The 12,695-nt window shown below is 38.3% G+C and overlaps 1 protein-coding gene across 1 annotated transcript; it reads right to left on the reverse strand.

Moving 5' to 3' along the window:
* Positions 1 to 2,081: 2,081 nt before the first annotated feature.
* Positions 2,082 to 9,115, reverse strand: LOC119742691 (sphingolipid delta(4)-desaturase DES1-like). The gene is made up of 4 exons (XM_038218854.1): positions 8,837 to 9,115; positions 7,722 to 8,044; positions 7,109 to 7,528; positions 2,082 to 2,547 (listed from the first exon to the last, which is right to left on the reverse strand). The coding sequence occupies exons 1-4, from the start codon at positions 8,916 to 8,918 to the stop codon at positions 2,371 to 2,373; spliced, it is 1,002 nt and encodes a 333-aa protein (XP_038074782.1). The 5' UTR covers positions 8,919 to 9,115; the 3' UTR covers positions 2,082 to 2,370.
* Positions 9,116 to 12,695: the final 3,580 nt, after the last annotated feature.

Below are 12,695 nucleotides of genomic sequence, written 5' to 3' on the forward strand. Positions count from 1 at the left end.
TCAAAGTCTGCTTGACATAGACTGAGTAGTGGCACGTGGTGGGAAAAGGCATTCTATTATTCATTTTCTCAACTCATCATACTTCAGTGGTGTTAACAAGTGACATCAAAACCTGTCCAACAGCAACGGTTTTTCATAATCACTGAAAATCACACATTATCATGCGAAAAAAAGATTTTAAGTGTACACAAAAATCAAGAAAACTATCAAATTCATCACAAAACCATATAATTTTTGTTTATACTAAATGTTACCGTAGATTATCAAATTTAATAAGACACTGTTTTACACAAAACATCTTCATCCAGTAATGATAGAAAAGGAGAGAATCGGAAAATAAAAAGGCGACATTCAGACCTTGACCACAAGACTAATGTGCATTACTGCTTTCCTTGGCATAACAAGATGGAATTAACTTTGTATGCTGATAACCTAAATTAGCAAAGAAATATTTGGATGGCCCCCATGACAAAAGTAACAGGAAGCTTCACATGAAAGGAATGACATGAAACAGATTTTTTGTCTATAGGCCCCAGTGATGAAACCATTATTGTTGTCCCAAAATTCCGGACACTGAAAATCCCATAAACTTCAACCCGATACCCGAAAACAAAATTAAAAGCCACATGACTTACATGTATTTTTAACTTTTTAAGACACACAGAGAATTTAGCTGCTTAATATAGATCATAATTTGTTTAGTTTAAAGAAAATGGTGCCACCCATCTGATGGCTTCCTACTCAACAGCACATTGTGCAAACTGCAAAACATAACAAGTTTTTTAATAAACTCAGAATTGTTAAGTGCTTAAACATTGCTGTTTAGCAGGAATAAAAGTTAATGAAGACAATCAAGGCATGAATATTTCACTGTTGGTCCGTCAACTCAACTTATCGCTTTTCAGAGGTGTTACACGCCCCGACGTTTGCCTCTCATTATGAAAGATATGAAAGTTAGAAAGAACATTTTGCTCGCTAGTAAATAGAACTGCTACCAACATCTCAATAATTTTAAAAACAGTTTTATAAAACAGGCAAACAGAACACAAACAAATACCGGATGTTTGCACTGCACCATAAGAGACCATATCAGCTCTGTGCAGGTTGCATCTCTGTTACAGTAAGAAAAGATGGAAACTTTCTTAATTGTAGTCGGGAAAAAACATTCAGATCCTTTAAAGTGTAACTGAATAGGACCAACAATTCTAATACAGACCACCACTTCCACATCGTGTGTTTAATAGACCTGAGACCTAATGACGTAATGGCTTTGTTTATGTATGCGCTTTCCTATGGGAGCGAAGTCGGGATGCCAGATAAAGTGGGGACGGTCTACTACATAGGAAAGCGCACATGTAAACAAAGCGCGACGTCATTACGTCTTAGGCTTATTCAGTACACACAGATGTATGTATACACCATGCAAAGCGCTGATATGTTTGAGTTTTCTTATAATTTACAGACTTGCTACATGTACGTATTTTCTAGAGTCAAAAATATTCAAAGGAAGAGAAACTTAAATCCTTTACTATGTATGCATACATACGGTATGTGACTGAATCACACAAAATGAGCAAGAGTTTGTTGCTTGCAGTATGTAATAAACAGATAAATAAGAATGTACATGTACATGTATGGTGTTTGTTATTTGTAATCCAGGGAACTCCATAGAAGTCTTCATATATAGTAAAATGTTACATGAATGAAAAAAAAGGCCCATAAATAATTATTACCCATCTCAAATTTAAAGGGCCACACAATCCAATTTGAAAATGCACCTTTGTGTCCCATTAAACCTTATTTTCAATTTTCCTTTTGTCATTTTCAAGGGTATTTTGGTGTCTTTTGGTTTTTATGCTAATGCAAATTTCCATATTCATGAACAAGACTGTGACGTCATTCTGGGCAGAAACCTCAACTTTACAGCTATTTCCACACGCAAAGTTGCTAGAATTTTGGATATTTTGCTGTCATAAATTTGCTTTTCTTTGGTGATTCGCTGTGTCAGTACATGGCAGTAAGCCAATGAGCAAACCTTTCTCACAAATGTTTTCAATGAGCAAATTGTGGGTTCACAATTTGAACAAATTGAAAATGGCATCACAGCAACAGCGCCCTCAGTTGTCCGGAAAAGCAGGGTAAATTTGAAATGTTTAAAGAAGTGCACTTTCAATCAAATTCAACCAAACGGCGATGTCAAAGGAGTAGAAAGTTGCACAAAAATGTGTTCCTAAGAAAAATTCATCCCATGGATCCTTTAAATCAATATTGAGGGTTCGAATGTTCAGACTAGGGTTTGTGTAAGATTCAGTCACATTAACGTATTGATTTTTTTTTCTTCTCAAGTTTCGTTCTTAATTAACTGTGACATCAAAATGCATGGAGGTGCTTCTCCCAGGCGTCAATGTTCCGTGGATCCATGGAATCAGGACGCTTGCACCGAGCGTAGGGCCCAAAGGACGGATTGACGATGAAGTTCCACACCACCATGGCGAAGGAGTCGTGGTTGGGCAACGGATCGTAGTACTCCGGAGCTATCTTCCTTATCTAACAGGAAACCAAAGCAAAATACAGATATGAGATTCTGAGGTAATTTTAATATTGTGTCAGACCTTTACCAAAACCTTGGGTTTGTGTAAACCCTTACCTCTTGGCATTAGGGTAAGATAGGATATTTGGTTCAATTGATTGACACTGAATCAAGAAGGCAATGATTTCATATACTTGCAGGTCTTAAAGAGAAAATACAACATTTGCAAACATCAAAAAATAAAACTACCAAATCATTTTGAAATACCTTGCTGGACTGTTAGTGAATGACAGTGTAAAGCATCCTGTAAAATCATGGCACCTGGTATACTGTCATTTTCAAGAAAAGTGGTATTTTTGTATCAATTTCCAACGCTGGTCGGCCGACCAGCGTTGGAAAAAACTGGCTTTTTTTTCAAATACTGGCCCCAACTGACCATCGCACTTGTTTGCAATCGATTACACATTTATGAACGGGTACAAGCCAGCTAGACTGGTTCCCTGACCTTACAATTCCCGAATGTATGTAAACTGCTGTTTCTTCTTATATGGAGTCAGGGAACCAGACTACAGAAAAACGATTGTTTTTCTTGGTTTTTATAGCATTTTCGAACCCAAAACCTCAAAAAAGTCAGTGTAACTATATTTGCTACATATTTTCAACCCCCCAATTCCATCCATTTCTGAAAATTACAGCAAAAGCGAATGATGTATATTCCCTTTAATATAGCAGTTTGGCTCGAAAATTGGCTTGGGCGATTCCAGGTCGGAATTGACTAGATTTTTCCAAACTTGGAATCGAAATTATGATTCTGTATTTTTGAGGAATCAATAGTTGTCCCAAAACTGGGTTCCAGACACTTCAAACATGTTTCATGTCATTCTCTCGCAAATTAGCACTTTTACAAGTTGTATACCTTCTCATTACGCTGCATAGTAATTCAGTACTCTCAAACATTTGTGAAAGGACTTTCCTCAATTTGCTTTATTTAGATGGATAGAATTGGATTCAATTTTAAATGGAATTGTGGCACATATGAAATCGTACTCAATTCCAACATTTTTGGAATGTTCCCATATCACTCCCAAATCAAATTTTTCAGTCGCACAAAATTTTACTACAGTAACAGTAGCAAAATCTGCATAAATCCAACAATTGGCATTCTGAATAGGGACTCATTCCCATCAAAAATCCACAAAGCTTAAGTAACGTGTAGGATTTTGTCAGATTAAGTATGCACGGTTTACTGTCCTACACCCATAATGATTCCTTCAAAACCAAACAAATCTGACTTTTGTAGGGTAAACATTTCTGGGAAAGGTTAAGTAGAACACCAAAGAATGGTCCTACATGTTTAGAAAACATTTCATACGAACCATATTAGAGTGTTCTATTTGCATGGAATCCAAAATTCTGTTAATCCTACATGAAGCTACAGTACATGTATTTCAAATCTACCACAGTCCTACATGAGGCATAGGGCTTTGCAAGTCTTTGATGTGGTATTGTGGTCAGAATTTTTCATGATTTCAAGCATTTTTAAAAAATTCCTTTAACTCCCAAAAATCCCAATATTACCCCTGCTAATGTTATATTTTGTCAGATGTTTACACGAACCTACCCATACCCCTGTGCATAAAATGTTAACAGGTAGGGTAAGGTTAGGCCCAAAAAAAAAAATATTCAGTCTCTGGTCAGACCAAAGTTCCGGAATTGACGCGGCCACGCGGCTTTTTTTTTTTTTTCAAGCTTGGATTGTACAGACAAGGTGGGGTACTATTTTGCTTTTTTGGTGTCCTCATGTACATTGGTGTCCTCCATAATTTGCCTTGGTGCTTTCGATCATTTGCCTTGGTGCAATTTCCCTTTCCTTGGTGCTCTTTGGTAAAAAAATTGATGAGGTGCGGAAATAGAGGGCGCTGTTGGAGCTACCGCGGAACATTTTTGAAAAAAAAAAAGATTGACGCGCATGATTAAAATCGACGCGCGCTGACCAGAGACCGACTTATTTTTTTTTTGGGCCTTACACTCAATTTTGTAAAATTAAGTCCATGACACGCCCTTTTGTAAAATGCCTTCCACAGTACATGTATATGTAATTCTTTGTGTGTACATGTACATGTACCTACATGTACTACCTCACATAAAAAAAAGATAACTGTGGAAGATTTTTTTTCCTGATAAACATAGACACAGGCTACTAGACTTTGAACCGTGCATTCATTTGCGTGAAGTCATCAGTTTAATCATAAACCATGCACATGAAGAACTGCACGTCATCCATCATGACCTATTGGATATTAACCCAGTGCTGGATTTTTCTACTGGCCTCGTTAAAAACATTTTATCACAAGCAAATGGCAAGTTGAATATAAAAAAAGGGGAACAACTGGAAAATTTCATTCTCCATGAAAAAAAAATAGTGTATTTCATTTTGTGGGCAATTTTAGTGTATGATCTGAATTCTAACCGATTTGGGACAATTAACCCTTACACTCACAGGTGCAACACATTGAAACAGGTGTACGTCTGTGGGACCTTGATGTATTTGGCCACCTGTGCATGAACTGCCAATGCCGAGTCAATGGGAGCTACATGTAGATCTATGGAACTATGCCACTTTTGTAACCTGGGGCCGATTTCACGAAACTCGTCTTATCTTGCGACTCATCTTAGAACTTAAGACAAGTCCCCGCTCTAAGATCGATCTTAGCAAAGACACATTCTAAGATCGATTTCACTGCACCCATCTTTTAGCAAGACGCATCAAAACTACCAATTCAATGGATGTTTCATGTTTGTTTTTACCACTTGACGAAACAGCCGTTGAAAAGAAATGCGCGAAACCAATTTCCCGCGCACGCGCATTGAACATGAACTTTAGCCAGAAAAATAACTCTACTCAATAAATTTCACACACAAGGTAGTTCTACACAAGATGCGATAGCGTAACTTTTGCTCCCCGTGTCATCATCACTCTATTTAAAAAGTTGACTAGTTGGTGGCATATAATTAAATTTTGTAAATAACTTATTTTTATTAAACCTACCCACATATCAGAAATCTTTTCAAATCTGTTTCTACAATGGTTTTCTACCTCGAAACTCTAACTCTAGGCCAATATTCATCTTTAAAGAGAAGATATTGCAATGATTTCCAGACGATTATTACAAATTAACGCACGCATTAGTGAGATAAGACGACCCTCAGACCGATCTTGAGTTAAGATGAGTTCAGCCGCGTTGCTAAGGCCAAAAAAAAGAATAGTTCTGCTTCCGGTTACCCGACCGACCCTATTTTTAGGCTGCGACCCTAAAAAATTTATCGGCAATTCAAAAAAAAAAAAAAAAAAAATGATTGAATAAATAAAAATAAAAACCTTATGTCTTGTCTGTCTTCACAAAATACCTCTCAACAACCCTTTTGCATCAAAAAATGCTTGTATTTATTGTTTTCTTACTTACGTTCGCTATTTTTTCAAAAGAAACCTCCGTTATTTACAAATTCGCTGCGCGATTCAACTACTTCGCAATTCGATGTCTAGCTATAATCACGTGCGTAATAAGCGCAATGCGGCAACGACTGGTTCCCGCCGCACCGCGCAGGGGCCAATTATGAAAATGCGGTAACTAGTCTGTGCACGGCTATGCGATCGTTAGCGCTAGCATGGCTATGCAGGCGCAGGCACGTGCTCTGTCAACTGGTCGGACTCGACATCGTAAAAATGCTGAGAAAGACATCGTAAAAATGCCAAGAAAACACCGATGGAGAAAGAACATTTTTGCAAGTTAAATCACAGATTTGATCTAGCTTGTCTGTGTATGTATTTTCCGTGTTCAAGAGTTCATTTTGAGATCGCACTACTCGTATTTGGAGTGGAATGCAGCGTGTTTCCTGAAATTTTCGACCCGTTGGCCGCGGGCCACACATGTACATGTACAGTGCATCACACACTTCGGAGTTTTGGCCAGCTCCCATTCTTGACTAGCGTTGTGCCTATGGTGCGAACGACCTGAATTTCCCACAATTTTTTTACGAATTATCGAACATAAATATATTGACAATAATTAAGGTAGGTTTTATTCACTTTTTGTGGCCATTTTGTGTATAGCTTTTGTAGTGCAATGGAAATAGTTCAGGCTAAAACTTCGCATATAATTGAATACCCCATTCAATCTGCATAAAAAAAATTGGCAAAAAAAAAAAAAAATTCCGACCGACCGACCCTATTTTTGAAAGGCATGTAATCGGAAGCAGAACTATTCTTTTTTTTGGCCTAAGGAAGTTAGGATGTCTTGAACTCGTCTTAAGTTTGGCAAAATCGATCCTAGGACAAGTCGCGAGTTAAGATGAGTAACCCTTCCAAAGACGCGTCTTAGAGTTTCGTGAAATCTGTGAAATTTGTTTTACCTGTTGCAACTTGTTGCACTGGGCAGGCTCCTCACTTTGACAACTGGTGTTAGAATTATTTGGGTTTTCTAGCCAAAATAACCTGGAGGGTTAGGGTTAATTGAATAAACTGGATTTTAAAATGGTTCGCAATATTAAAAGGAAGTGACCGTTTATAGAAGTGCTTACCAAGGGAAGTTTGTTGCCAGGGATGTTAGGGAAGTCATGGTGCTCCATGTGATACCCCACATTGAAGGCGATGTAATTGAACGGCCCGTAGTAAGAGTACGTCTCGTGTCCTTCCTTGAACAGGTAGTGCTCCGAGATGAAGTGACCGGCCATTGGGTGGATCCCCATGCAGATCACCGTGCCGATCACTAAGTACAGGTAGGCCTTGAAGCTGATGAAGTAGATGATGGCGGCGTTGAAGGCAATCTGGATGATGTAGTTAAGGATCTCCAAGCGCGTCGGGGACTTGGGACGGCGCAGCATCGGGCGGAAGGCGTAGAAGAACGGCTGCAGCAGCATCCAGATCATCTTGGTCGGGGCGTTCCTGAAAAGGTAGCCTTCCCAGTCCGAGGGCAGGTCTGGGTCCAGATGTTCCTCACCCTAGGGAGAGGTCAAGAGTCAGGATAACGATTAGTCTTACTAGAATTCTGGACAAACACAGAGCAACTCCGAGTGCAAATTGTGAGTGCAAAATGTTTTGCACATTTAAAGGTTTTCTTTGCTTAGTCATGAAATTGGGCTAAGCCGGTAGTAGTCTCCTAAATCAATTTTGTTTGGGTTTAATTTCCCGTACCTGATATTTGTGATGATCCTGATGATACCTCTTGAAGGAGATGGACACAGGAACGCCAATAACACAGTTCCCTATGAACCCGATGATGCGGTTCCACATAGGTCGACTGTGACCGAAGGCCAAATTGTGCCCGACTTCGTGGAGCGCGAGCGACATCGCGTGGTTGATGACACCACCAAAGCAGTAACCCACGATGACAATGGTCATCCACGGTTCATTCCGGAGCAGGTACGCCGTAAGGATTTGAAAAATCACCATGGCAACCATGATGTAAGCGATGTTCACATCATGGCCCATCAAGCGTTTGATCTCTGGGTATTTTTCTGAGCAATAAAGCACAAAGGAATGTTGATTAATAATGGTTGATTAATCAAGTTTGGTCGCTGGTCGATTAGATGTCATTTTGGAATCATAAAAATACTTTAAGTTTAATAATAATATGGACATGATCATGATGATGGAACTTAAAAAAAAGAACACTGAATTGAAGAAAGAGGGGCCACTTTAACTACACAATCGCCCCCATCATGCCCATCCTGCCTAACCCAAACAGAAATATTATTAGGGGCTTATTTAGTAGGCCTAATTTCATTATTTTGTTTTTGCTAATAAACTGAATAAGATTAAGATTAAAAAAAAAAAAACATACTTGATAGCCTAATTCATACGGCAATGCATGCCAAATTTTACTGTAACTTGTAAGTAGCCACTGTAGGGGAAGACACCATGCCCAACCCCTATTAAGAAAAATCCTGGATCTACAACTCCATTCATATTATGGGGAAAGAATGTTGCAACCTGACGCCACTTTTGTCTTCATACACATCTCAATCATTGTCAATGAAGGTCATTATTGCAAAACTGAGTGATTAAAATCATTAAGACATGAGAATCTGGGACTGTAAAACATTTCCAATTTTGTGAGGAAATACTAAATGTTTTGACTCTCCATAGACTTTGCACACAACAAATTAACCGCTGAAGTGGCGTCAGGTTGCAACATTCTTTCCCACAACATGGTGTTTTATGTAACCAGCCCGAGGAAGCATTACGTCAGGAAATACATTTCATTTGACAGTCGGTGTATCAAAACATGACGATCTGACGATACTCACTTAACATTTCTTTTCTTCTCGTTAAATGCGGTTCATCTGTGTACACCCAAGCAAAATCTGTTTTCGACACAGACAGCCCCATGTTGGTGACAATTTCAGGATTACTGTTAACTCTAAACGCAGTAAAAATCTAGTTCATTTGAGCAAAAAAAATGATTCAGTGGTTGTGAAGTGAAGGTTCCCCGGTTACTCAACACACACATTTATATTGATTATCCGTCGCCCAGACAGACTGCATGATATATGCGCGCACAAGAATCACTTGTGCAAACATTGTCTGGTACCCTGATCAAGGCGTGTTCAGCACGCTTCATCGTAACGGGTGATCTGGAATAATCCATTCACAAACGGTGTGCTATTGTTTTTTCCGGTAAAAAAAACCTTAATAATTGATCCTAATTGTAGATATAACTAACAATTCAATTAAAAATAAATCAATTTCTATGTCAGGGGCATAATGTAAAACATATGAATATGTTTTTGAGGTTATTTTTTTTTAACACCACCTTATTAATCACCCCTGCAATTGGACTAAATCAATTTTGTCTGGACTGGGCGTGTTACATAAAATGACAGACAGCGAAAATGGTACCAGTCTAATTTATCACGCGCTTCCCACATGTCACTAGAGGGAGCTTTCCAAAGTCAAAGGAATTTTCCCAAAGTTGAAAATACTGGAAGTTCATCGGGACCGACCGTTGGGGGGGGGGGGGGGGGGGGGGGGGGTTGAAAAACAATAATTTTGTAAATGCATGTTTCAAATAGTTGAAACAAAATTAATAATTCAATTAGTATTGGTAACTAACTCTCTTTTTTTATTACTGCCGTTTAATTTTCATTCACTGAAAAGTGTACCCATCTATATTTCCCCCGACATCTGCGCTGCCCAGGTGAAATTTACTATAAGTGGGCATACAGTAATGATTTTCTAAGCAACTAGTGAATAGTGAAACTGTCATGCTTTGTTTATGTTGTTTCTGAAATCTGACTAGTTGTCAAAGCCGGTTCATGCTTACCAGCCTTGTTAAGAGCAATTTCAAAAGGATGAAGGCGCTAGTATACAATCAACTGAGGTTCAAATTGACACTTTTCTCAATGACTTCCTTTATACCATTGAGCCACCTTTTTTTTATTCTCTGTAAATTTAATGGACATGTATTGGCAATGAAGTCTTCAAATCCAGATCACTGGTTACAAAAAAGCCGGACAAACTGTTTATTTAAACCAAACAATTTCAAAACAGTTAAAACATAACTTAAAAAAAAAATACAGAAATCTGTTAAGACAGGATGTGGAAATGTGCACACATGAAGCCGTTAAGAATTGAATTTATGAACTCGTACTCAAATTACTATGTCCAGCCTTATTCAATAGAAACTTGGTGTCTGTCTGACATTTCCCCCCCCCCCCCCCCCCCCAACCGCCTGTTAAGGAAAACGTTTTTGAAAAGTATATTTCAAAAAATTGTTTCTGAATCTTCGGTCTTCATCCCAAGGCTAGTATGAGTATTTACAATGTAAAGTGGGAATTTTTCATGAACTAGCTTTCTTAACTTAAATACGCTTTTAAAATAATAAGGTAATGTAGACTGAGAAATGTATTCCGGCAAAATTACAGGCTAGTTTTTGTTTTGTACAGATTAAGCTAGCATAAAAAGTTTACAAAGCGTTTACTTATCATTACCAATAACTCATATATATATCCTCGACAGCACCTTTGAAATGTTTCTTGATGTCAATTTAAGATAAATGAACCTGGTTACATTACCACACACACTGGACCCGGCTTGACAGAACACATACATGTATTTACAGCTGTTTACAGTTCATTCAGTGTAATTTCATTACCAAGTTCACAAGAACTATGAAATAAGAAAAATTCATAGTAAAAAGACAGCAAGTGTGCATGTGATTCTTTTCCCCCACATAGTGCCCTTGGTCTTAACCAATACTGCTGGCATGAGGTGATCAGCTATCCGGTTCATTGGTGTGACGTCATTTCAACTTAAACATGCATACGTCACACGGTGTAGCATAGCACGAATGGAACTGTAAGTTAACGCAACATGGGTGTAAGCCAAATGGCGCTCGTAATTGCTGGTGCGTGCGCGTGTTTGATGAAGTCACTAATGAACCGGATATCCGAAATTGATCTTAGAGCACAAAGGACTGTGGATAATAATTCACTGATGTTGGCCAACAATTTCCTATTAGGTATACGCAAAAAGATTTTGAGAACATATGCACAAGACTTCAAGTGGAATGCAGCCAGGCCCTGATGATGTGGGGTGAAGTCAATTTGAATAATTATATGCGCATGTGTATGTGCAGAGTGCTAAGTTAATGTGTAGTAGGCCAATCAGACTATTTGGGAAGGAAGAACTGTGTGTTAAAGCATAAGAAATTTCAAAAGGTCAGGTTCCCAGTGTAACAGCATGCTTTGCAATTTGAAGTGTGTAAGGGCTCTGTCTCAATGGCCATTTCTGCCCAATTTTTGAAAAAGTTCATCTGTAGTTCACTGGACCAAGTATGGCATTGAGAAAAACTTGCATTACTTTACAAAAACGTGAAAGAATCAATCCATTTGGAAATTTAGGCAGGGGTTGTCCTGCTTGTTCCGGGCAATGAAAGCACCCCCAGAGACGTCACTGTTCAAGTTATTATCAAAATTTATATGCAATTTCTTAAGCTTGTTAAAACATAGTTGTTGTTTAAGGGGCAGATGTGGGTGGAAGAATTTACATATGCAGCTTAAACCTTATCCCAAATTATTTGCAATAGTTTTACACTGGACGCTACATCTGTATCCTTGCAATATCTCTGTACTCTATTTAAAACAAAACTATTTCACAGGAGAATCACAGATTAACATTTAAGGATATTTTTCAACCTCACATAACAAAAAGTTGAATGTAAAGATTATTTTTTCAAATTCCTTAATAGCTTTCGCAATTTCACAGTCATCATTAACCATTTGGGCCATTTTGTGCAGGTCAAATGCTCCGCAGAAATTGCAATTCACTTAAAACTGAATGACATATTTACAAACTTACTGGGCTGTTGACTTTAAACTCTGTCGCTGAAATGAGGCTTTTGTCTTTGATAAACAACTTTTCAAAACGGCCCTTTTTCTTCTTTCAACTGAGCTTGAGGGAAATGCCACAAACTCCTTGGCCAGTTACTTGAGATACAGGGTGAGTCAAAAAAGCAAAACCCAAATGTGGGGACCATTGATTTAATGAAGTTCTGCATGTAGCCCATTCAAAATCTAGGATACAAAGCCAAATTCACAGGCTTTCTTTTAGTACAAGAATCATTCAAATCACTCATGTACTTTTCAAGTTACGGGGTTTTAAACACAACCACAGTTTTAAAGTTCTGTCCACGGATCACAAGAAGATAAGTGTTCTTTCAGCAAAACGAAAACAAATCACATATACATGTATGTGAATTGTTTTGGTTTTGCTGAAAGAACGCACACCTTTTTTGTGATCCGTGGAAAGACCATTAAAACAGTGGCTGTGTTTAAAATTTCGTAACTTGAAAAGTACATGAGTGATTTGAATGATTCTTGTACTAAAAGAAAGCTTATGAATCGGGCTTGCATATCCTAGATTTTCAAAGTGCCACATACTGAACTTCACCAAAACAATAGTCCCGACATTTAAGTTTTGCAATTTTTGACCCACCCTGTACAGGAGTGTGGACGGCACCGAGTGGCCTGCCTAAAACTCAAGAGCCAAGGAAGCACATTAGGTGCGTACACCAGCATTATGAAAAAAGATGCTAATTTGTATGATCAATTTTCGACTGAGTGTGCACAGGCCCTTGACCCTTGCATGGAACACACGGAAAATGTC

The sequence above is a fragment of the Patiria miniata genome, unplaced genomic scaffold, assembly GCF_015706575.1.
Source record: "Patiria miniata isolate m_02_andy unplaced genomic scaffold, ASM1570657v1 HiC_scaffold_6, whole genome shotgun sequence".
In the NCBI taxonomy this organism is placed as follows: Eukaryota; Metazoa; Echinodermata; class Asteroidea; order Valvatida; family Asterinidae; genus Patiria; species Patiria miniata.

What these genes read in the sequence shown, in the direction of transcription:
- LOC119742691 (XM_038218854.1), bottom strand. Translation starts at nt 8,918, where the DNA reads ATGGGGCTGTCTGTGTCGAAAACAGATTTTGCTTGGGTGTACACAGAT. An exon ending in GAGAAGAAAAGAAATGTTAA is followed by an intron (nt 8,045 to 8,836) that starts GTGAGTATCGTC and finishes TTTATTGCTCAG; the next exon opens with AAAAATACCCAGAGATCAAA. An exon ending in CTGGCAACAAACTTCCCTTG is followed by an intron (nt 2,548 to 7,108) that starts GTAAGCACTTCT and finishes GTTTCCTGTTAG; the next exon opens with ATAAGGAAGATAGCTCCGGA.